The sequence below is a fragment of the Nanorana parkeri genome, unplaced genomic scaffold, assembly GCF_000935625.1.
Source record: "Nanorana parkeri isolate BGI_ZX_2015 unplaced genomic scaffold, ASM93562v1 scaffold329, whole genome shotgun sequence".
Taxonomy (NCBI): domain Eukaryota; kingdom Metazoa; phylum Chordata; class Amphibia; order Anura; family Dicroglossidae; genus Nanorana; species Nanorana parkeri.
This window is the reverse complement of record NW_017306597.1, coordinates 545,171-567,308: the sequence shown is the minus strand read 5'-3', so window position 1 is coordinate 567,308 and position 22,138 is coordinate 545,171. Positions and strand designations below refer to the sequence as shown.

General features: G+C 42.0%; 1 protein-coding gene across 9 annotated transcripts in view; it reads left to right on the top strand.

Annotated features, from left to right (window-relative positions):
- AGAP1 (ArfGAP with GTPase domain, ankyrin repeat and PH domain 1) overlaps nucleotides 1–22,138 on the top strand; it is a 382,012-nt gene that overhangs the window by 348,534 nt on the left and 11,340 nt on the right. For all 9 annotated transcript variants that reach the window (XM_018558278.1, XM_018558280.1, XM_018558279.1 and 6 more), the window contains 2 exons: nucleotides 418–508; nucleotides 2,284–2,506. In XM_018558278.1, coding sequence (XP_018413780.1) covers nucleotides 418–508; nucleotides 2,284–2,506 — 314 coding nt within the window. The remainder of the gene's footprint in view (nucleotides 1–417; nucleotides 509–2,283; nucleotides 2,507–22,138) is intronic.

Sequence of the window (22,138 nt, the reverse complement as noted above, 5' to 3'; positions counted from 1 at the left end):
ACAAGTGAAATAGTTGCTCCAGAGCCAGTATGCCGTCCAGAAGTTAGAGAATGGCCACTACTACAGGAGGCCTCTCTCACAAGTGATTTGCTTCATGACCGATTTCCTGCAAAGGTCTGTAAGTAGTACATTGGTATTGTCATTGCCAGTATGGACAAGCTGTGCTATTCACTTTGAGTACTATACTGGCTTCTTGAATACATTTTTTTGTAACATTATAAAAGCATGGAATGAGTAGATTGCTTTGCACACATGCCTTCTCGATGTTGGTGAGCACACTAAGGGATCATTGATTGATTGCAATAAATTCATAGCTTTGATGTTCAAAAATGTTAATCCTATCAGAAAAAAAATGTTGCTTTGCAAAGTGCTCGCACTCTACCATCTGACCCTTTTCCTGCTTCTTTTCCCCTTCAGTCTCGTCTCACCAGCCAGAATGAAGCTTTAGCTCTACAGTCAATTCGCAGTTTACCAGGAAATTCTCATTGTGTGGACTGCGATGCACCAAGTAAGTATAGATCCCTAGAGACAGCGCAATGAACTATCTATCTGCTCTCCTACAAATAGACAAACATTAGCAGGCCTCCTCCGGATAAGCAGACTGCCAGGATTCTTAACCTCACATTCTCCAAGTACAAAGTCATCAGAGACTGAAACCTCCCATATTCTTAAGTACATAGGGAACCAGGGAGATGTGAAGGTCTCTTCAGATACATGTTAGATGGCTTCTTTGGAAAAGCATGATTAGGTCCCTTTTCTACTGATTTCATGGTGAGTTGGTCCCTAGAGGGCACTGTTGCACATGGGATTGTACATACTGTTCCCTTAGTAGAGATTGCAGATCCCATATAAACTAAAAGGCAACTAAACCTAAAATAGAATTTCCTAAATAACGTATTAACAACATTGGCAATTAAATATTAAACATGTAGCAGCAGAATTTAAACAAATCATTTTTTATAATTGCTACTGACATTTTTTAGCCTCCTAAAATCTTATCAAGCAATCGCAAAACAAATTGAGGACATATTGCTTGCTGCCAGTTGCTTGAATCCCAAATAATGGGGAGTTTACTAATGCGTCACTAATACAGGAAAACATTGAGTAAGTATTGATCATGGATGATAGCTCAGTACATGGCAGATACAAGGTGACGTGCCTGGACACCAACCGTGGTTGTACTCTACAAATCTCAGATGAAGGTTCTTTAAAAAACCTGGTTAAGGCCTCATTCACACTGCCGTACAATACGCTGTGTCTATGCGCGTACGCGCAAATTGTCCGATATGCAAATAAATGGCTCCATACATAGCTGCGTATGGAGCCGTATATTTGCGTAGCGTAAAGATGCGCAAAAACAGAATGGACCCGAGATGCGTCCGGGCAGCGTATTTCTGCGTATTTTACGTGCGTACAGTTCATTAAAATTTCTATTACGAATGATGCATTCTGGGATTGCATATAGTGCACGCATATATACGCAATATACAATTTTACTCTTGCGCTGTGTGTGCATGAGGCCTTAGGCTTACAGAGAAATCTTTTGACCCTGGAAATTGATTGGACTGCTCTAGATAGGTATCAGCAAGTATTGCCTTTCTCCTGTATACAATTGCCTAGGGATGTTTTGTTTTACCTTCCTCTGGACCAAAGCTGCACGAGATGTAAGATGTTAAACTTAACACATATGGTTTTTTTTTTACCCTTATAAGCTATGTAACAATCTTACACTGATTAAGAGGAATAATGTATCCTGTCTGAGGTTATGCTTTCATTGTTATAGATTCTGAGGCCCTAGCACTTGTCAACCTAAGCAGATATTCTGTCTTGATCATCTTTACCCTAGTAAACAGATACATTATGCAGTAACATTTTATTATGGGGCAGCCCTCCCACAAATGCTCTCGATCACCTGCTGGTGTATTGCTTCTATTGGGGATTCCTGCAGCTGATTCCCCCACCCTGTCTTATTGTTCTTGAGATTTTGGCTGTTTACATTTGGGAGTGCCTTGTTACAGTATATATAACATAGAATATATATTTTTTTAAACATGAGGCAGTTTTACATCCATTGGACTGTGCTAGTATACAGATGTGTCAGAACAAGATTTTCACTTTTTGTCATTACACGTACTGCAAATAAAATCTCCTGTGATCCAGGATAGTCAAAGATGACACATTTGGCATAAAAACCAGATACCATTTCCTTTAAAGGCATACCTTTAGACATTGTATTAAACTATTATATTCTATTAAGCTAATCTTCTTTTCTAATCTTCCCAGGCCCGGACTGGGCCAGTCTGAACCTTGGAGCCCTGATGTGCATAGAGTGTTCTGGAATTCATCGCAATTTGGGGACCCATCTATCCCGTGTCCGTTCCTTAGACCTTGATGTCTGGCCGCCTGAACTCATAAAAGTCATGTCGGCCATTGGAAATGAGCTGGCCAACAGCGTGTGGGAAGGAAGCAGTCAAGGACATGTAAAGCCGTGTTCAGAGAGCCCTAGGTCAGTATCAAATGTTCCCTGCCACCATCTGATACTGCTCAGTCTATCCTAAGAATTTATTTAAGGAACAGCTAGGTTTTTTTTCAATGTGAATATATAAACTGTACTTCATGTACAGTATAGCTACAGTTTCTCCTGCAATGTAAAGCACTGCACCTTTATGTAATTCGGTAACACCTTTAAGGAAAGCTGTATTGAGAAGATGTTCGCTGTCATGCTGAATGCTAGTTGCCTGGCTGTTATTCTAAACTGGAGATTTCAATATGTGCTGGGTCACCGACCTGGAACAAATATGCAATTCAGGAATTCTGGCTTCTCTAGGTGTATGCTAGGTTTAGGTCAGTAAGTTAAACTGTACTATGACCAGAAATGAACAGGCATCTAGAACTTTCAGAAGAAGGCCAGCAATGCAGCCCTCTCATTTGTCTCAGTACAAGCTTCCTAAAAAAGTATTATATCACTATAAAAAAATGTGAAGCACCACATCATTCTCTTTCGTTCTTGTTTAGGGAATGTGCTAGTTTATTCTGCGTATTGTGTATTTTATTACTATAACAACATACATTTACTGATTTGATCACTGATCATTTATTAATTTTGAGTATACGTTTTTTTAAACTTTTTACATTTTTCCAGTTGTTTCCACTTCATAGTTTGTGCAGCTCTACAACAGGGCTCCCCAATACTACCATATACAGGCAAATAAACAGTGGGCCCCATCCACCTGAGGTTCTCCTGTTTCTTGGTGTATATTTCTGCATGTATTGGGGGGCCATTTCAGCAGGCAGCCTTAGCTAACCTATCTTAAATGGAAAATGTTAAAATAGACATATGCAAGCGGCGAACGCTGACTTGTTTTTAAAGGTACAGGTTCCAGGGCTGTCACTTTGATTCTGTCTTCAGTCCTTACTGTGTCGCTGACTTAAAATAATTATGGGGTAGTCTTGCACATGTGCTCTCTGCAGGAGGGGAATTACCAAACCAACTGGTCTGCCTGGCACATGTGCCAAATTGATGACAAGACTGCTATTATCTTCTTCAGAGGAACACATGTGCCAGACTTGTGATGCGGTATTTACAGTTGAGAGGCGCAGCCGTGGAGTTAGTGTTGCGAATAGTTTGGTACCATGTGTATGATTTTTTAATGCTGAGGACAAGGGGGACTATTGGAGAGTTCCACTTTAAAATAAGTAGATATTATTTACGTGTATCTAAAGCCAAAACTGTTTATTTTAGTTTTGGATGGAGTAGGGAAGGGTTAGGACTTGTGTAATGTTCTTATATCTGTCCGTCCCTCATTGGGAAGATTCATTCTTTGTGTTGTCATTGTCACTAAGACTGAAAGCGAGGGACAATTCCAAACGTTTGAGTTTCTAGGCAAAGATGGCAAAAAAAAAACAACTGACAGGTTTTTACCTTTCCTACTCTGTTCAAAATAAAAAAATGAGTTTTGACTTTAAAGGGTATGTAAAATAAGGCTGCCTAAATCTATTTTAAAGGCAGTCCCTGGGTTACGAACAAGATAGGGGCTGTAGGTTTCTTCTTAGGTTGAATTTGTATGTAAGTTGGAACAGGTATATATTTTAAATGTAACTGCAGCCCCAGTAATTTTTTTTGTTTTGGATAGCATAGGGAAGGTTTTACCTCCTGTAATGTTTGTTTTGCTGTGTGTGCTCCTGTTCAGAAGATTTCGCCTCACTTTCTGTCCCTGTGACAATTGGATTTTGAAAATGTTGGGTTGTCGTGGAAGCAAGGATTGGAAGCTTCAGGGGAGACCCCTTTTTCCCATCACTCTTACAGGAATTAATTTCCCTTCCTAATTGTAGATTTCCTCTCACTTCCTGTTGTCTCAAGGACAGAAAGTGAGATTAAATCTTTTTATTAAGGTACAGACAGCAGTAAAAACCTCACAGTGACCTGGAAGAAGAGGTGGGCACCCCTCGTCTGCACGTCTAACAAGAGCCAACTTCCTGTAATGTACGTACAGTACTACAAACCAGACCCAAAAAGGTGGGCATTCCTCATCAGCACAAGCACGGTAGCATTGCAACTACCCTTGCTGTACAGTAATGGCCTCCGTTTGTAAGTTGCAGTCGGATGTATGTAACCCGGGGACTGCCTGTACTACTTAGTCACTGTACAGGCACTGTAAAACTGATCTCACACATTTCTATAAGATTCCCCAGCCAGTTAAGATCTTACACAAATGTAAATGTCTGTGGGTTTAATGGAGGTCCAATGCATTCATAAAAATTTGGAGAGACGAAAAATGTTAAATTACAACAAACGTGTTTGTAAAGCTGGCCACACACACTATATAATCTTCCCGTTTCAATTAGTCTTTGATAAACATTCATGCCAATTTATAACACAAAGCGGATATCGCTATTCTAGCCAATCTCCACTATACTCTGCAAGGTTACTTCACACCACAGCTAGCATTTTAAGGCCCATTAGCGTATGGGCCTCATGGTGATGCGCCTTCCTGTGCTTTTGGGGGACTTTGATTCTTGCATTTCGCAACTGTTCTTATTGATCATCATTGGGTCACCAGACGCACGCCAAACACGTTAAAGTAGTACATGTCACAAATTTTGAGACATGCATTCTGCATTTTTCCCCCCGCATGCTCAGCTATATGCGGGGTGCCATTACCTATGGCAATGCAAGCGCACTCCGCGTTCACGTATTGTGAACACACTTCAAAGAGTACGCTGTTGGATGCACCTGGTCGTCTTGGTGTTAATCGGGATGTGGAGCCTGTGTTGGCATTGGAGGAAAAGCCAGTCACATGACTTTGACAGGTCACATAACTGGACTTCCGTTTCAGCTCTCCCCCAAAGTCAGTGGAGTGCCAAACTTTGCCTTTTTTATATTTATTTTGAAAGCAGGACGACAGTAAGGCAATACCCCGTTTTTTAAATCGACACCATAAATTGTATTTCCACTTTTGCAGCCAAAATGGGGGATAAAAGTTGCTGCTTACCTTTTTTATTGCTGAAACAAATCTTATTTAGCTTTCCTCTGCTATGTAATCCTATGCAGAGGGGTGGGGAGGTTAATGTTTACCATACTTAACCCTGTCTGCACTGTGGTGGCAGATTTCCATTATCAGTTGTCAACTAGATGTGCAGGACTGTCTGTCCTTACAAAGGGTTAAAGATCGCAAGACTTTGGGGGATGCATTGCATGTGAATGGGAATACATAACAAACATGTAGTTGGTGTTTCTCTTTTGTGACTGCAACGGCGGAAATACATTTTAGGTTCATTTCAGTTTTATACAGTACACTCCACTCTAAAATTGAGATTGTAATGTGTGTGGTTAGTGTAACTCCAGACAAGCAGCTCAGCAAAGTTGTAGAAAGAACATAGATACTGCAGCAGCACAACTTGGCGAGGAACACTGTTGGCTAATTGGACAATGAGGCAGCAGACTGAGAAGGTCATCTCTCTGCTCACTCTGCATTTCCTCGGGTGGGCATGTTCACTTTCAGCACAATTATATGCAGCACATGTGTGGCTGGTTGCCAACATGTGTTCTGCTATGCAGGTGATAACACTGTGTGTGTGTTTAAAGAGGAACTCCAGGAAAACTTTCTTAACCCTTGCAGGGGGGCTACTCCCGCACAGCAAGCGTTAAGTGCTGGTTGTTGTCTATGTGCTAAAATAACAAAGTTATACTCACCTGAAGCTCCAAGGCGGCCAGCTGTCACAGCTCTCCCTCCAGCCTGTCTCTGGTTGAGCAGGCTGCTGCACTGGAGGGGGAGAGAGGTTGGAAGGACCAGCCTAAAAACAAGCAGGCTGGAAGCATCAGGTGAGTAGAACTGTTCTCTTTTTAAGCTAGACAAAAACGAGCAGTTAATATTTTTTCCTGGAGTTCTTTAATTATATTTTAATGCATTTTTACTTCATTTGTTTGTGTTGCATATATTCGCCCGGAGTTCAGCTTTAATTCCATTTAGCGTGTCGTGTCTGATCACTAGGGGCAAATGCTGTTATTAAGGGGGATGATTATTGCCCCCTTTTGCAGAATCGGCTCAGTGCACACAACTAATGTTGCTTGCTCTACAGTGTTACATTTTTAGTTTATTTGTACCAAGCTGTCTAATTTGGCTTTAACCTCTTCCTGTTACTCCTTGGCATGCCAATTAGCAATAGATCAATATCACATGATCTGACATTGCAAAGGGACAAAGGAGGCCAAGAACTGGACCCTCCAAACTCATCAGCCAACCCAAAACCTGTCACCTATTTTATACGAGACTGTGGGGTTCAGCTTTAATTTATACAACTGACTCCAAAACACAGTGACACGGAGTGTCTTGGGCACCAAATTAAAAAAGGATTCCCTCTCCACATCTTTTGTTATTTCATCTCAGCCCTCATATCTCCAACAGTGAACCCATCTGCAAAGCAGAACACCTCCCCCACATGTGATCTTATTACTTTCTGCAGAAGGCACACAAAAAAATGAAAGATTAAAATGTGAGCATCCATATATACAGAAAATGTAGACCTTGAAAAGGTACCAATATATATTGCTTTCACAGTCACTTTTCAGTAGATGTATAGCATACAGCGGTGTGCAGTAACGTGTTGCTTCTGGTAAGGTTTTGATTTGCTGATGTGAAAGGCAAGAAGATCAAATTAACATATTATTATTTCTTAGCAACTAGTTCTCAAATATTTCACTTTACCACTGAGTAAATCCATTACCGTCACTAATATTGCAGAAATAGTTCAATGATTGAAATTGTTATATAGTTATAGTTAGCCAGGTTGAAAAGAGACACAAGTTCATCGAGTTCAACCTATAGAGTTATAAGAGAAGAGAAAAAAGAAAAAATTGTATTGCTATTATTATATTAAATGTGTTTTTTTAATGTTATATATATATATATATATATATATGTATATATGTGTAGGCACTGCAGCATACATAAGTTAATCATATATGCAAGGTGACAATGTATCTGATCACAAAAGGTGCAGAACTGTTTGTTTTTGGTGAGTTTTTCAAATATATACCGTAATACACTTACAGTAATAGTATGTGCAATCTTTGCAGGGTTATTCATCACTGTTACATTATGGAATATAGGGGAAAATAATGACAGAGCGGCGAAAGCTGGGGACTCAGATATAACTCATGGTTTGGGAGAGGAGCAGGAGGCTGTGTGACAGGACAATACTCTTCCTACACTGACCCATAGACCCATCTGCTCCCCACATGTCACTTCCCCCATTAACAAGCAATTGAATTAATTAAATGCTACTCAGAGCTCGCATAACAAGCTACCGGCAGTGTCCAAATTAGCACTGATAATCAAGGATGATTTCCTTTATTTTCCTGCTCCCTGGCTCCTGTCTCTGCCAGCCAGGGTCACCTCACCTCGTTAACTTGCTGTAATCAGGACCTCATGGCTGGTTGTGATCGCCACACTATGGTCCAAGGGGCCAGCTCATGTCTTGATGTGCCTTTTAACTCTTTGCATCTCCACTCACAGCAGCATCAGGTCTCTGATTTCCAAAGCTGAAAAGAGAAAGGTTAGACTGAGACAGATATTTTTGGGTGCCTCAAGTTATAAGTTGTAGACTTACCGTTGTCTCTGCTTTTGCCACCCATCTGACATCTCTCTTGTACGGTCTCATCGTTGGGTCGTCGGTCACCTTCTCCCCTTGCGCCATCCTCTCCCATGCCTCGTGTCTCTCCCACTATCCTTACTCACCTGTGTTTTCTCTCCTTCCAGCACTCTCTCCTCTCCCCCCTCTCCCTCTCTGGCTCAGCCTCAAACTGATAGATGGTGAGTGGAGGCCCTGTGGTCTCTCAGCTGAGTAATAGAGGCAGGAATTTCATTTTGCAACTGGCTGATTTAATGATCCGAAGGGTAATTAATAGGCTGATTATCTTAATGTTAAATATGTCCGGCAGCAATTACTCTGACCTCCTGCGTGTCAAGGTCCAGGCCTGGCTCTTCTTTCAATTAAGTTCTCTGGGGCTTAATGATATGAATAAGCTCCCCAGCTCTGACACTGCAGCTGCCCAGACTGCGAGAAGCTGCCGGGCTCGTGGGGAGCTTTTAATCAGAGCGTTCCCCCTTCCCCCTCCACGGACCATCAAATTTAACAATTAGAACAAGGGCAGTTTAACTTTCTTCTCTGCCAGTTTGCTGGTACCAATCACTCCTCTTGCATCGTACTCTTCTGTTCTTCCTTCGCTCGGTCATACTCTGTTCAGTACTTTATAGGGTCTTATTCCCCATCTGCAATCCCACTGTGTATAAAATGTTGATGTGTAGCTATAATAATATCGGTTCTCACACTGGCTTTCTATAGCTATTCTGACTCTCCAGTAGCCATACACTGACTTCCTCTCAATTGTTACTATTGCTTTTTGCTTATTTCCACTTATTTCCCTTTTCATGGATTTACAGTCTCCCATTGCTCCCTAAGCTGTCTACGTCTTCCAACAGTCTCTGTCTCTCGCTGTCTCTCCTCCGGTTTCTATTTGTCTTTCCTCTTTCTCTTTCCTCTTCTCCAGGGTACATTCTTGCAGCTCCGAGCTGCCGCGTCTCTCCCGATATTAATTATCTTGTGAGTGCCGCTGTTTTTCCGTTTGACAGGCTTAATTAATTGGCAGCAGCGGCCGAAAATGACAGGGCCACTAATTGCAACTCAAGGTGTATTAGAGTCAGACTGGCTGTGCCGAATCAGCGTGCCCCCGTTGCTGTGCTCAGACTAGGAAGCATTGCCTGTGCCGTGTGTCATGCGTGTTGGAGTGATCGCATGTGATTGTTGCCCGTGCGCTTGTCGCACGAATCTGACATTTTGCTGCCAATAAAGTTTGGACAGCTGGATTGTCTAGGGGCAGCAGATGCTGTGTTTGTGTGGGGATGGGATGCGAACACTCATACTGCGTTAACCATTTCATTGATGGGGGTCAGAGTGTCATCAGGATGTGGAGAACTTGGCGCGGAATGCACCAGTAAACTAGGATCCTTTTGTATTGTAAGATTCCTAGTAGTAGATAACTAGTCTACATTCTGATTACTGGAGTTCCGAAGCACGGTCTGCCTTGTCCAGGAACTCTGAACGTTTTTCTGAAATAAGGTGTCGCATGCTAGTCACAGGTTACACTTGGGCCTAGCCTAATTTATACATTAGCAACAAAACAAATTGTCTAGTCTATGAGGCTCTAATAGAGTTTATCACTTACCTTGTTCCATGGTCCCAGAGGATTCAAACTGCTGCAGGTATAATGTACAGGCACCCAGAGGTGCCTGCCCATACATTTAGCAACCTCAGTTACCACCTGTCCTGGTGGAATGCCGGGTGATCTGACTTCCTGGTTGTGCCAGAGCTTGCCACTAAGCCTCACATGTCAATCTGGCCCATCACTATGAAAGGCAGCCTAACTGGCAAATAAAAATGTGCAAGAATAAGAAAGGGCCTTAGACACTACCAGAACAGTCTGAAATTCATGACAGGAAGCTTTTGCCCAGCCATTTGCCTCCTCTCCCCCCCCCATTGACAGAATCTGTTTAGGTGGATTGTGAACAACTACTGTTATGCACTCTCAGGAGTTTAGAGACAGCAGTAATTGTTAGACACAGGTTAACTTTTTCCTCCTGACTCAAGCCAAAGAATCGGGCAATATGCAAATATGAATCTTTCATACATAACCCTACACAGTCCTTATGATTTAAGAATTCATTTTCAGAGCCTTGCAATATCCTAGTCATAACTGGTTATCTTCATGACAGATAATAGTGCTCGGTAGATGCAGCAGGGATTTCTTCCAGCCTCTGTATGTGGGATAGTACAACACAGGGCTGGTGATAGTGTTGTGAAGTGTCAGTATGATATATACAGGTCACCACAGGAAACAGTATGATATGTTAGTCTCCTCACCTATGCCCTCAGAGGCACCATTTAGAAGACATAACTTGCCCGCTTCTGCTCTCAGCTTCTCCTTGATTCACTAGCCTATACAGTCATATCTGCGTATCACGTGGGCACAGTTTGCCAGCCATTCCTCTCAGCAGGAGATTGATTGCAATTTTCACCTTGATTAATTCCTACACAGTGTCCGTAACGAGAAATGCCCCTGTGCGCGAGGAGTTTTTTTGTCATGATGTGTAAGGGCCGATGCCCGGAATACTTAACTCCTCATTCCACCACTTGTAACACAATACTGTTATTTTCAGGTTAAGATAGCAATGTATACACGGCTCAGAAACGGGCACTTTTAGGGTTTGTTCACACCAGCTGCATTGGGAAGCATTATCCAATGTATAGACAGTGCAACTTGCCTTGTGTTCTATTGTGTCAGTGCTAAAAAAAAAAAAAAAAAAGTAGGACAGGTTGCATTTTGATGTAGCGCATTGCAAAGTGCGGCAACGCATCACAATGTGTCATGGGGCACGTTTTTAGTAATTGCACCTCCCCTACACAATGCACACCAGTGGGCGCCCGTTATAGAGCGCATATAACATGCCCACTGGTGTAAATGGACCCTTACCAGGAGCCTAAAACTGCTTTGAGGGCCCATCACTCAAGGCCCTTCCTTCCCTTCATACATAACCAACTCTGCATGCAGTTGTTCATTATTGTGCATTATTATTACTGTGTATGGTTTGATCTAGCTGCGGCCATGCACAGTGAATTGTGTACCAATACATTGGAAGATGCTTTCTGCTCAGACAATGTGCCGCGTGACCTGTATTGGTTGCAATGTTTTTGTAACTTTGGTGAAATATTAGGGGCTCATTCACACCACACCTTGCATAGCGCATAACGTGTGTGCAATGTGAATGCGTTGTGATAAGCTTGCTTTTTTTTTTCTGCCTTCAAATGCGCTGCACAAAAATGTAGCATCTCCTATTTTTTTTATTCAGCGCACTAAAGTGAACTGAAGTCATAGAAGATCAGGTAAATTGCTGCCCAATGCTGCTGGTGTGAGCGAGCCCTAAATTATATGTCAACCTAATTGCTTCAATCTCTAAGAATTTCTAACATCTTAATGTCATTTAAAAAGTAAACGTAAAAGCTTCATCCTTCATTACGATAATTGCTGGTGATCCTGCCATGAAGGCCTCTCCGCAGTCATTTCCTGTTCTTGGGTGCCAGCACTCGGTCTCCCAGTTGCTGTCCTGCATTACACAGTTACATGTGCTTTTGGTGGGGACTTTAAGCTCTTATGTGGATTAGGAAGCCTGACCTGAGCAAGCGCATGTAGGCAGGAAACACGTGCAAAGAGGCTGGAGGAGATCAGCACAGAGATGCAAGGGGATGAACAAATATTGAAAACAGTATTTAGTTTAAAAAAAAAAGAAATCACAATTTTATATTATATTCGGTGCTTTAGCAAGCGTAATGTCATCTACTTCGAGTATACATGTACTTTCAAGTGTTTAAATATAAATGGCATGACAGTTTTTCTTGTGTTATCACAATACCAAATGGATGGGACTTTAGCAGTTAATAGATGGATAGGTGCTTCCTCCTATGGAAAGGGAATGTACCTGTCTGTGCCCAGAGGCCAGTACCATACAAGTCTGAATTTCAGTGTGTCTGCTTATTGGGATCACTACGATCTGTGTGCATCTGACTTGTGTCCATCCCGCAGTGTCTGTACAACTCTGATTGAGGTCAGGAGCAGGGAAAGTACCTGAATATGTATAAGAACATAAAACTCCATCTTACTATATATAGCAGTGCCAAGATGTGTACCTAATACAGGTGTTAGCACTTGCATCCTCTATCACTTGTTTAGCACCAGGTAACTACCGTGTTTCCCCGAAAATAAGACACTGACTTATATTTTTTTGGCCTCAAATAAACACACTAGGTCTTATTTTCAGGGTAGGTCTTATTTTTTTTTTCATACAACAATCCAAAGTTCATGCAAATCCAAAGTGAATAATCCAAAATGGCAAAGTTAAGAATAGGTTGATCAGGGCAATCAGGGGTGCCGTACTTTTCAAAGAGCGATTTGGTAACCAGAATGAGCGAAGCGCACTTTCACTATGGATTCCTCACAGGCGGGGTGCATTTGGTATCACTCCGCCTGTGACAGGAGCCGGCACTATAGAGGAGGCATCGGCTTATGCGGCTCTGCTCCCTCCGGTGCCGCTTTGCTTCCTCTAGCGCTGGCTTCGTTGGCAACGCTGATTCTCTCCTGCGGCTCTTCAAGTTCCCCCTTATGCCACCACCGGCCCTGGGAATGGTCACAACTAGGTCTTATTTTCGGGGTAGGTCTTATATTTTAGCAATTCCCAAAAATAGTACTAGGTCTTATTTTCGGGATAGGTCTTATTTTCAGGGAAACAGGGTAGGCTACGAACATTGACAAAAGGATAAACCAACATGTTATTGTGAGGTGTGCTAAAAAAAACTAAAAAGCCCTTCACTGAACCAGTGTGTAGCGAAATAGAACAAAAAACAAATACAAAGCGCGTTATGGCTGTTAAGTGTGTCATATTGTATAGGCAACCGCTACCATAGTCCTATCACCATATCACCATATGCATAATTAGTCTGCTATCCTTAGAATGTAGGCACTCCCCTTTCCCCTATATCCTCCATAAAAGATACTGTTACCGCTGATCCACTCCAGTTCAAAATGCACTTTTAACTTGAATGAAGCAGCATCAAGCAGTATTATTAATGTAGCCTTAGACTAAGCCTGTGATCGGGTGAAATGCGTCAGAGAGGGTCGGACCTTGGGCAGGATGTGTTACCAACGTCAATAAACGATCCCAGCAGAATCTGGTGTGCGGCCAGCTTTTCTTCTGTTTGTATGGGCTCATATTGGAGCAAGGATATTTTCCCTGCACAAGCACCCGGCTTATTCCTTTCCTGAGCTGTGGAGCATCCCCGAGGGTGCCGGCTAATTTAGAGTTTACTGTACCTTAAAGGAGAACACAGAAAAATAATCACTGGCTATTGCTCCCCATTGTTTACATTCTGCTGCTGACCGCGGAATCTAGCTGCCGGCAGCAAGACGTAAGCAAAGAATTTAATTAGCAACTTAAATTTAGTTGCCATTGAAATATTTTAGTGCGCACCAAGCAACTGACACATTTTGTAGTGCGCATCAAGCCACCGGCAAAAAAATGAAAAATGGAGGACATACTATGTGTGTGCCGGTTGCATGAATGCCGGATAATGGGGAGTTTACTTTATTTACATGTCTCATTCCACCACATATACCAAAAACAAGGGGATTATTCCTCTATTTGAGATAGTGGGCGGAGCCATGGATATCACTGATTTGTCTCCATGGCCTGCTTCATAGAAGTCATCGTTTCTAAGCACTGCACTGATGATGGCTAGCCAGCATGAAATAAATGGCTCTATGATATTGGGCTGTACATTATCTGTGCTATACACCAGTGGTTCTGGGTGTACCGATGGTCCACGGGCATTAAAGAATAATTTGCCTGGCGCTGGCCACTTTCTTAAAATGGGGAATAATGCTCTTTTTTTGTTGTTGTGGGAAAGAGAGGTGGGATTACCTTCTGTTCTAAGAACCATGCTAGGGTTTTAGAGAAAATAAACGACATTGTGCAGACATTGGGTAAGCTGCTAGAATACAAAGTGTAAATCCCACAGATTCATATTATCTGAATACAATAACAAAGTGTCTTTATGAGTCCATAATGAATGGCATAGTCATGATCTGCCGTACATTGTAGTAAGGTTCTCTGACTGGGAATAGCAGGCGCCAGAGTCCTTTCTTGCAGTATTGTGCTGCTGACCACTCGGATCACAAGGAGTGGAGCAAACAGGATGCCTACAGTGGATAGAAGATCGGGGGGACATCGACACTGTGATTGCTGTAGTGGAGCTTTGGGGGTCTGTAGAACTAGGGGTGAGCTGTGGAATTCGTATGACATGTGCAGGGGGTGGTGTGTTGTAGCAGTCCACAGCGCAATATGTACCACATGACAGAGATCTCTAATATTATTAGTACTATTGTTTAGCTTTTGTAATGTTTAGCTGTAGTTCAGCTTTAAGGATCAGACCACACTAGGTTTTCTTCCCTGTACTTGTTAATAAATAATAGTTTAACATTCCCTGCAAATTGTATTAACTTTTAGGAAGCAGTTACATATTTTTCAGGATTTTATAAGCTCATTGATTAAGAGGCCTGCTTGTTCGGTTGTAGTCATCAGGCTAAACAAAGGAAAAACTGTTAATATATGAGAACAAATACTGGACAAAGCTGGAAACAGACAAGGAACTTCTCTTTTTTGTCATTAGTAGAAGGCAATGATTACAATGATAAGACTTGATTTTAGGGAAAGATGAGAAGGAGCCATCTGGTGGCCACATTTAGTTCTGCAAGTAATGCATATAGATTTTAGTGACAACTGACTGTCCGAGTCCTTTGTATGCGTCACCTTCCACTCCACAGTGCATAACAGGTGACAAGGACAGCAAAAAAATATTTCCTACCGACTGTAGTCCAGTCTCGGGTAACTGTTTATAAGTTCACAGCACAGCTTTTAAAGTTGTCACTTGTTAAAATAAGAACCTTGAGTGACTGTAAACCTTTTTATGGTGTTAGAGATAACGGTCTCTATATAAATTAGGATTGTTTCTGTGATCACAACAGTAGGAGGTTTATGTGCTGGGCCAATGAAATGCGATTATTATGGGCCTAAATTCAGCAATTATTATGGGCCTAAATTCAGCAATATTTAAAGTAGATGTGTCACATTTAAGAATGATGGCAAAACCGCTCTAGTGATCTGTTTTCTTTTTGAGCAATATTGGTCATACGCATTGTTTTTTTGTTATAAATATATATATACACACACACACAGTATGTGACCATCCAAATGAACCGAATATGTGAAAAAAATGTTTGATGCTGCACAAACATTAAATTTGGCTGCACAAGTCTGATCACTTTTAATGGAAAACATTTATTGGAAAATGAAAGTGTACATTCCAGAATCAGTCAGTTGCTCCATACACTGCAAAATCAGTTGGACAATTATGTCTGCTTCCGACAATTTGATCCTGTAATTCGAAAGCTTACTAGTAGTCCCATCATTGGAGCCATTTTTTAAAATTAATTTTATTGTTTATCCGATTAACCGATTAATCGAACTTAATAATCGGCTAACTAATCGATTTTGAAAATAACCGTTAGCTGCAGCTCTACTATCCATAATGGTGTTGAAACTGGTTTGCTAGATTCAGTCAGATTAGTAAAACAATTGGATCATTAAATGATTGGAGTTATGTGTGTGTGTGTCCAGGATAATTTCATTTTGACTATTTAAGAATAATCATAAAATCATAAATGTTAAAAAAATTTGAAATTGCTCCCTGCTTGGCTGTAGCTTCACCACCTCACCTCCATAATGGTAATGGTGTAAGTGATTCTCCACGTAGTGAGTAGTATATGTCCGGTGCTGCAGGAATGGCCAACCTTCATTGATTTAGGACCCATTCACATTTAGGAGCAGTACAGTAAAAGAAAATCTTGCTCACAGCATCTTTGAGGTTTCACTAAAACACACCAAAAACCTGTGTAAAACACAAAAATATTGGTTCTGTCCATCCAGTACCCAACCAATGTCTGGAATACAATTGCCTGGATATGTGATCTTCTTCACCTCAACCTCACTGTCTTGCTGAATACAGCAGTGTGTATGCGAAAAAGTCTGTCTTAAGATTAGGGATGCACTGATTCCAGTTTTTCGGTATCTAGTATGAGTACTGATATTTATCTTTGGGTCCTCGTCGATACCGAGTACTAATACCGGTACGTCCGCTAGCATGGAGCTGGCTTCCTGAGGAATCAGGAAGCTGGGTGTCGTGTCCTTACCTGCCGCCCGGCTTCTTGATTGCCCGGGAAGCGGGCTCCATGCTGTTTGGATGCTAATTGGCCAGGAAGCCGGTTTCCCAGCCAATCAGCATTAATCCAGCCAAACTGCATGGAGCTGTCTTCCGGGCCAATTAGGAAGCCCGGGCGGCGCATAATGACGTGCTCCGTGACCGGCTCTATGTTCTCTTGCGGCACTGCCAGTCAGAGGAAATCTCCCTCTGACCGGAAGTTCCGGTATCGGGGAAGGTATCGGAGCATTTGTACTTGCCCAAATACTCAGCATCGGCACCGATACCGTTACTAATATCAGTGCATCCCTACTTAAGATACGTGATCACTGTCATCAGACACAATTAGTTGTCAGTTACAATCATAGTATATACAACTTTTAGTTAAGCTGGCCATACACTGTTGGAATTTTAGGCCGATTTACGGGAATTGGTGAAATTGTAACAGTGAGTGGCCCTGCCAGCTCTACATAAGTCAGTCAACTTTTGTTGAAGGAATCGAGCTGAAAATTGTCAGCCAAACAGTTGCAGCCACTGTTCATGTATTCTGACAGCCGGGGTCGCCAGTTATCAGATACAATAGCCGCATCGGGAGTTTTGTCGTGCTCCATCCATGCTGTTTAGTGTGGATGGAGGAATCTGTTAGACTACATTAATGAAACAAATCTATATAGGTTATATAGTGGCCAACTTTAGAGTTATTATAGATAACATATCATTTAAACTGAACTGAATCTCTTTGGTCTCATCCCATTTCCTCCTTTTATCTTGCCATATTTTCCAGTAATATTGTTGTCGTTTTTGCTTATTCCATTGAATGATTACGTCACTGTTTGTTGCGATTGAATAAAAAGAATATCAAAGGTAAGCCTTTCATTGCTGTTATACCCGATCACATAGCTGCAGATGGTTTCCCATGTCCTTTGCCAGGAAAACAACAAATAAAGCCGTGTGGGTCTGTGCAGCAGTTCAGTGTTATAATTTGATAATTTGAGAATGTCCATACGATGTAAGGGTTAATGTGCATCTCCTGCATGTCTTCTGACTGTGCGTTCCAGACCTCCCGATTGTTCCCCCCTACCTTTGTCCCCTTCTCCCGTGTAAGGGGCTGCAAGTCCAGTGTAGCCGCAATGTCTGATATAATTGGATTCTGCATTCTAATCCATCTGTAAAGTATGCACTGATTAAATTAGCCTAATAGATATTATTTCTTACATGACTGCATAATTTTGTCCTGATTGGTTCTGTGCTTCTCTAACGAGCTGCCCAATTTCCTGCGCTCTCTCGATAATGCCGCAGAGATTCCTTGCAGCCTCTCGCACTGTTATTATCAGGGGAGGGGGGAGGTGCTGGGCAGCAGTGAAATGTCTGGACACAAATGAGCCCCTTCATGCAGGCAGGTGTTGGAGAAGTGTAACGTTTCTTAAAGAGTAGTAGACACATGGAGCCGCTGGTCAGCTTAAACAAAACTAATTAAAGTGAGCAAATGGGGACAGAAAAGACTGATTTGTAGCCAGATTGTTAAATAAGCTTTTTTTGTAGCTCTGCCCAGGATGGTTTAATGTGTTTTTTTGGGGGTTTTTTTCAATTGAGAGCGGAGCTGTCAGAATGGGGCCATGTGTATGCGTTACATGTAACAACCATATGATTGTGGATCCAGTGCTAACAGGTTCAAACCATACTGTCCACTTATAAACTATAACACTGAAATTAAAGTGACACTAAACGCAGGAGTTAAACCTTAAGAATGCATTCAATTACCTGAACTATTAACAAAACTGTATCTTATTTGTGTATCACTAGTCTGTAGATCCTCCAATCATCTCTGAATTGGTGCTGACACTGTCCTTCCTTCTGGAGGGGGGCTACTTTTGTTCCCCATGGTCCATGTGTGTTGTAAAGTACCCACCGCTCCAAGTTCGCTCCTGTGATAGACTCCAATCTCAATACACATTACTAAACTAGACGTGAGATTGTAGCCCATCACAGTCTTCTATCGAAATGACCAACTCGTCGAAATCTCCAATCACGTCACTTCCGGTCATTTGCCAGCAGGAGATTTCGACAAGACAGTGTTAGACTGCAGAACAGAAAGACTACAGGAGCTCTGTACAGCCGCATTGTCACAATACTCAGTAGTTGGCAAACTCGACGTGTCTTCCAATAGCTGGGATGTTGTGCGCACTGACAGCTGTTGGAGAACTTGATGAGTATTGTGAAAATTCTATGCTCGAAAGAGCACCAGGAGTGAGCTTGCAGCCGGGTCTACTTTACAACACACAGGGACCATGAGGAACAAAAGTAGCCCCCCTCCGGGAGGAAGGAGAGTGTCAGCATGAATTCAGGGACTACTATCACAATCACCCTGGCATTAAGTTGAACAGGCACAGTGGCCGCATCCGAAAGGGCACGCCTGGAATTCCTCAAACAAGAATCCATAGGTTTTTGCTGCAGGCATCCCCAACTGCAGCATTAAGCCCAATGTAAATGCAGCCTTAAAATGGCACCCAACCTGCAAGTACAGTAGCTGCTGACAGATGCATACTGCGACATCACAACACACATGACGTGCGTTGTGGTCGGTCATTTGCCAGCAGGAGATTTCGACAAGACAGTGTTAGACTGCAGAACAGAAAGACTACAGGAGCTCTGTACAGCCGCATTGTCACAATACTCAGTAGTTGGCAAACTCGACGTGTCTTCCAATAGCTGGGATGTTGTGCGCACTGACAGCTGTTGGAGAACTTGATGAGTATTGTGAAAATTCTATGCTCGAAAGAGCACCAGGAGTGAGCTTGCAGCCGGGTCTACTTTACAACACACAGGGACCATGAGGAACAAAAGTAGCCCCCCTCCGGGAGGAAGGAGAGTGTCAGCATGAATTCAGGGACTACTATCACAATCACCCTGGCATTAAGTTGAACAGGCACAGTGGCCGCATCCGAAAGGGCACGCCTGGAATTCCTCAAACAAGAATCCATAGGTTTTTGCTGCAGGCATCCCCAACTGCAGCATTAAGCCCAATGTAAATGCAGCCTTAAAATGGCACCCAACCTGCAAGTACAGTAGCTGCTGACAGATGCATACTGCGACATCACAACACACATGACGTGCGTTGTGGTGAGCTTCCTTTTTTTTTTTTTTTTAAAGGCAAGTTTTCCATTGTCACCCCATTCTAAATACATTTAAAATAATATGTGTGAAGGGCACCTTAATGGTATATAGTTACCAGAAAACAGTATTCGTGATGGTGATCCTTTAATGATTCCTCCCAGCACCTGTGCAGTCGTTTCTATTGTAAATGGCTTATCTATTTCTTATCTGCACTAACCCATTGGCTTCAATGGACCCGGCACACTGGACTTGATTTAGTACAGTGTGATGTAAAGCAAAGTGATTCTCTTCAAACATCCAATCATTTACTGGGGGAACGTGAACAATAACCGAGCTTCTTCTTCACATAATTGGATGTTTGAAGTGCACACAGGTTCGCTCCGTTTCACCTCACGTTAAACTTTAGTAAATCAGGCCCATTGCCAGCATGTGAGGCTGACACAAAAAGAACATTAGATGGAACTGGATATTGCACTTGTGTTGCTGCTTTTTGTTTGGCAGCCTTAAACACATACATTATACCTTATAAATATAAAGCCATGGTATGCTGTACTGCTTTCTGGAGAAGTCCCTGCCCGGCTATAGTCACACAGAGACAAACTAGTACCAATTTGGTTGCAAGCCAATTAACTCTTCTGTATGGTTTTGGCTTGTGGGAAGAAACTGGAACAACAAGAGGAAACACAAACATATAGAACACGTAATCCCTAGGACGATAGTGTTCCTGGTGGGAGTTAAACTCAGAATTCCAGTACTAAAAGGCTACAGTGCTAACATGTAGGCCGCCATTTTAAGGTGAAGTGCAACTTAAATACAGGTGAAGCTCGAATAATTAGAATATGGTGCAAAAGTAATGGCAGTAAGTGCTGCAAAAGGGGCCCAAACCAAGTACTGAGTACATATGCATGCTTGTACTTTTCAGAGGTCCGATATTGTTCTATATACAATCCTTGTTTTATTGATTGCATGTAATAATCTACTTTTTTGAGGTTGTGGATTTGGGGTTCTTGGGGTTTTCATGAGCTGTAAGCCATAATCATCACAATTATGACAAATCACGGCTTGAATTATCTTGCTTTGCATGTAATGAGTCTATCTCATATATTCGTTTCACCTTTTAAGTTGCATTAGCGAAATAAATGAACTTTGCACGATATTCTAATTATTCGAGTTTCACCTGTATGTGACTACATATTTTAAACAAATAGCAAAAGGCCTTTAAAACACTTCCTTACTCACCTCTGTATCTGTAAGCATTGTAGAGAAATGCATTTTTAAGTTCACAACACAGGCTGTGAAATCTTTGCTTTTTGTCTATGGAGAGCAGATGTCAGCAGGTTGCCGGTCCTCCGATGTAAACAACCAGCATGTGTTTCTAAGTTGTTAGAAATCAATCCCAAGTCTTTGTTGTAATCTTTAAGAATGAATTACGTCACATTATAAGCGGCTACAAAGGGAAGGAATGGTTGGTTTTAAAGCTCTCTAGTTCCTTGTTAAGAATATATACAGAGTATAATGCCCATAGTCCATCAGATTGAAGCGGCCTCACTTATAGTACTGTCTAGGGCTTGAAGTTAAATTACCCCACAAAAAATGTATACACACACCCTATTTAGACCACCTCTGTCCTTTTGAAGCATTTGCATGCTGCTGGCATGGCAGTGATCGGGTTTTCATAGAAATGCGAGCGCTGGAGACCTCCTCCACAATTTGAGGCATGCGTCCTGCAGCCCCCTTTTTCTGAATGGTAGTCATTGATTTTTTTCATGACAGGTTTACTTTAATTGTGCATGCAAGAAGGGGGCTGGAAGGAAATTAGGAAGGGTGAGTTAATTTTAGGTTTTTGGTGTGTGAGTGGAACACGACTCTTTGGCTTTTACATTTTATCTCAAAGTTTTACTTTTTGTTAGAAACCCATTTCTAATTATATTTGACTGTTGGCTTTACTGTTCCAGTATTAACAAAGGGAGCCCAGCATCTGTATGCATCTTTTAAAAGTTATGTGCACAAGGCTCCATTTTTTAATACATTTTACAATTTTTATAACCATTTTTCTTGTTCTGCTAGCTTGGAGGACACACAAACATAGCAGTCTTTGACACATTTTAAACAAATGCGCTCTGTGTATTGTGTGTTCCAGCCCTGTGCAAAGTGTTATCCTTTGGTGTGCAGCGTTCCTGCTTCATCTCATTGTCTGTGATCTGTAGCAGCCATTGAGCGTGAACATGTGTCAGAAGACCCCAACTATCTCATAATAAGGCTAATAGATTGGCTTTATTTAATCATCAATGATTCTGCTGTTCTCTGTGCTCCATAAAACATTCCGCAGGTTGGCAAAACACTGATCCTATTGATCAGGCACCTCTGGGATATTTATGTGCAGGGCCCCTGTTAGTACATAAATCCACGGATACCTCCCACCTTCCTGCATGCTCTGTAAGTGAGCTTCGCACTGCTGCGGGGCAAGCGGCTGAGTGGAGTCAGCAGCACATCAATATTACACAGTCCCTGTACTTCTCTTACATGCCATCACTCTGCCAATGACAACTTTTCAGTTTAAATAGCATCTGCGCAGATCAGTAGACTGGAAACGTTCTCATATATAATTCTTTATTGTATTAATAAACTTTGATTCATTGGTGCATATATATTTTCATATATA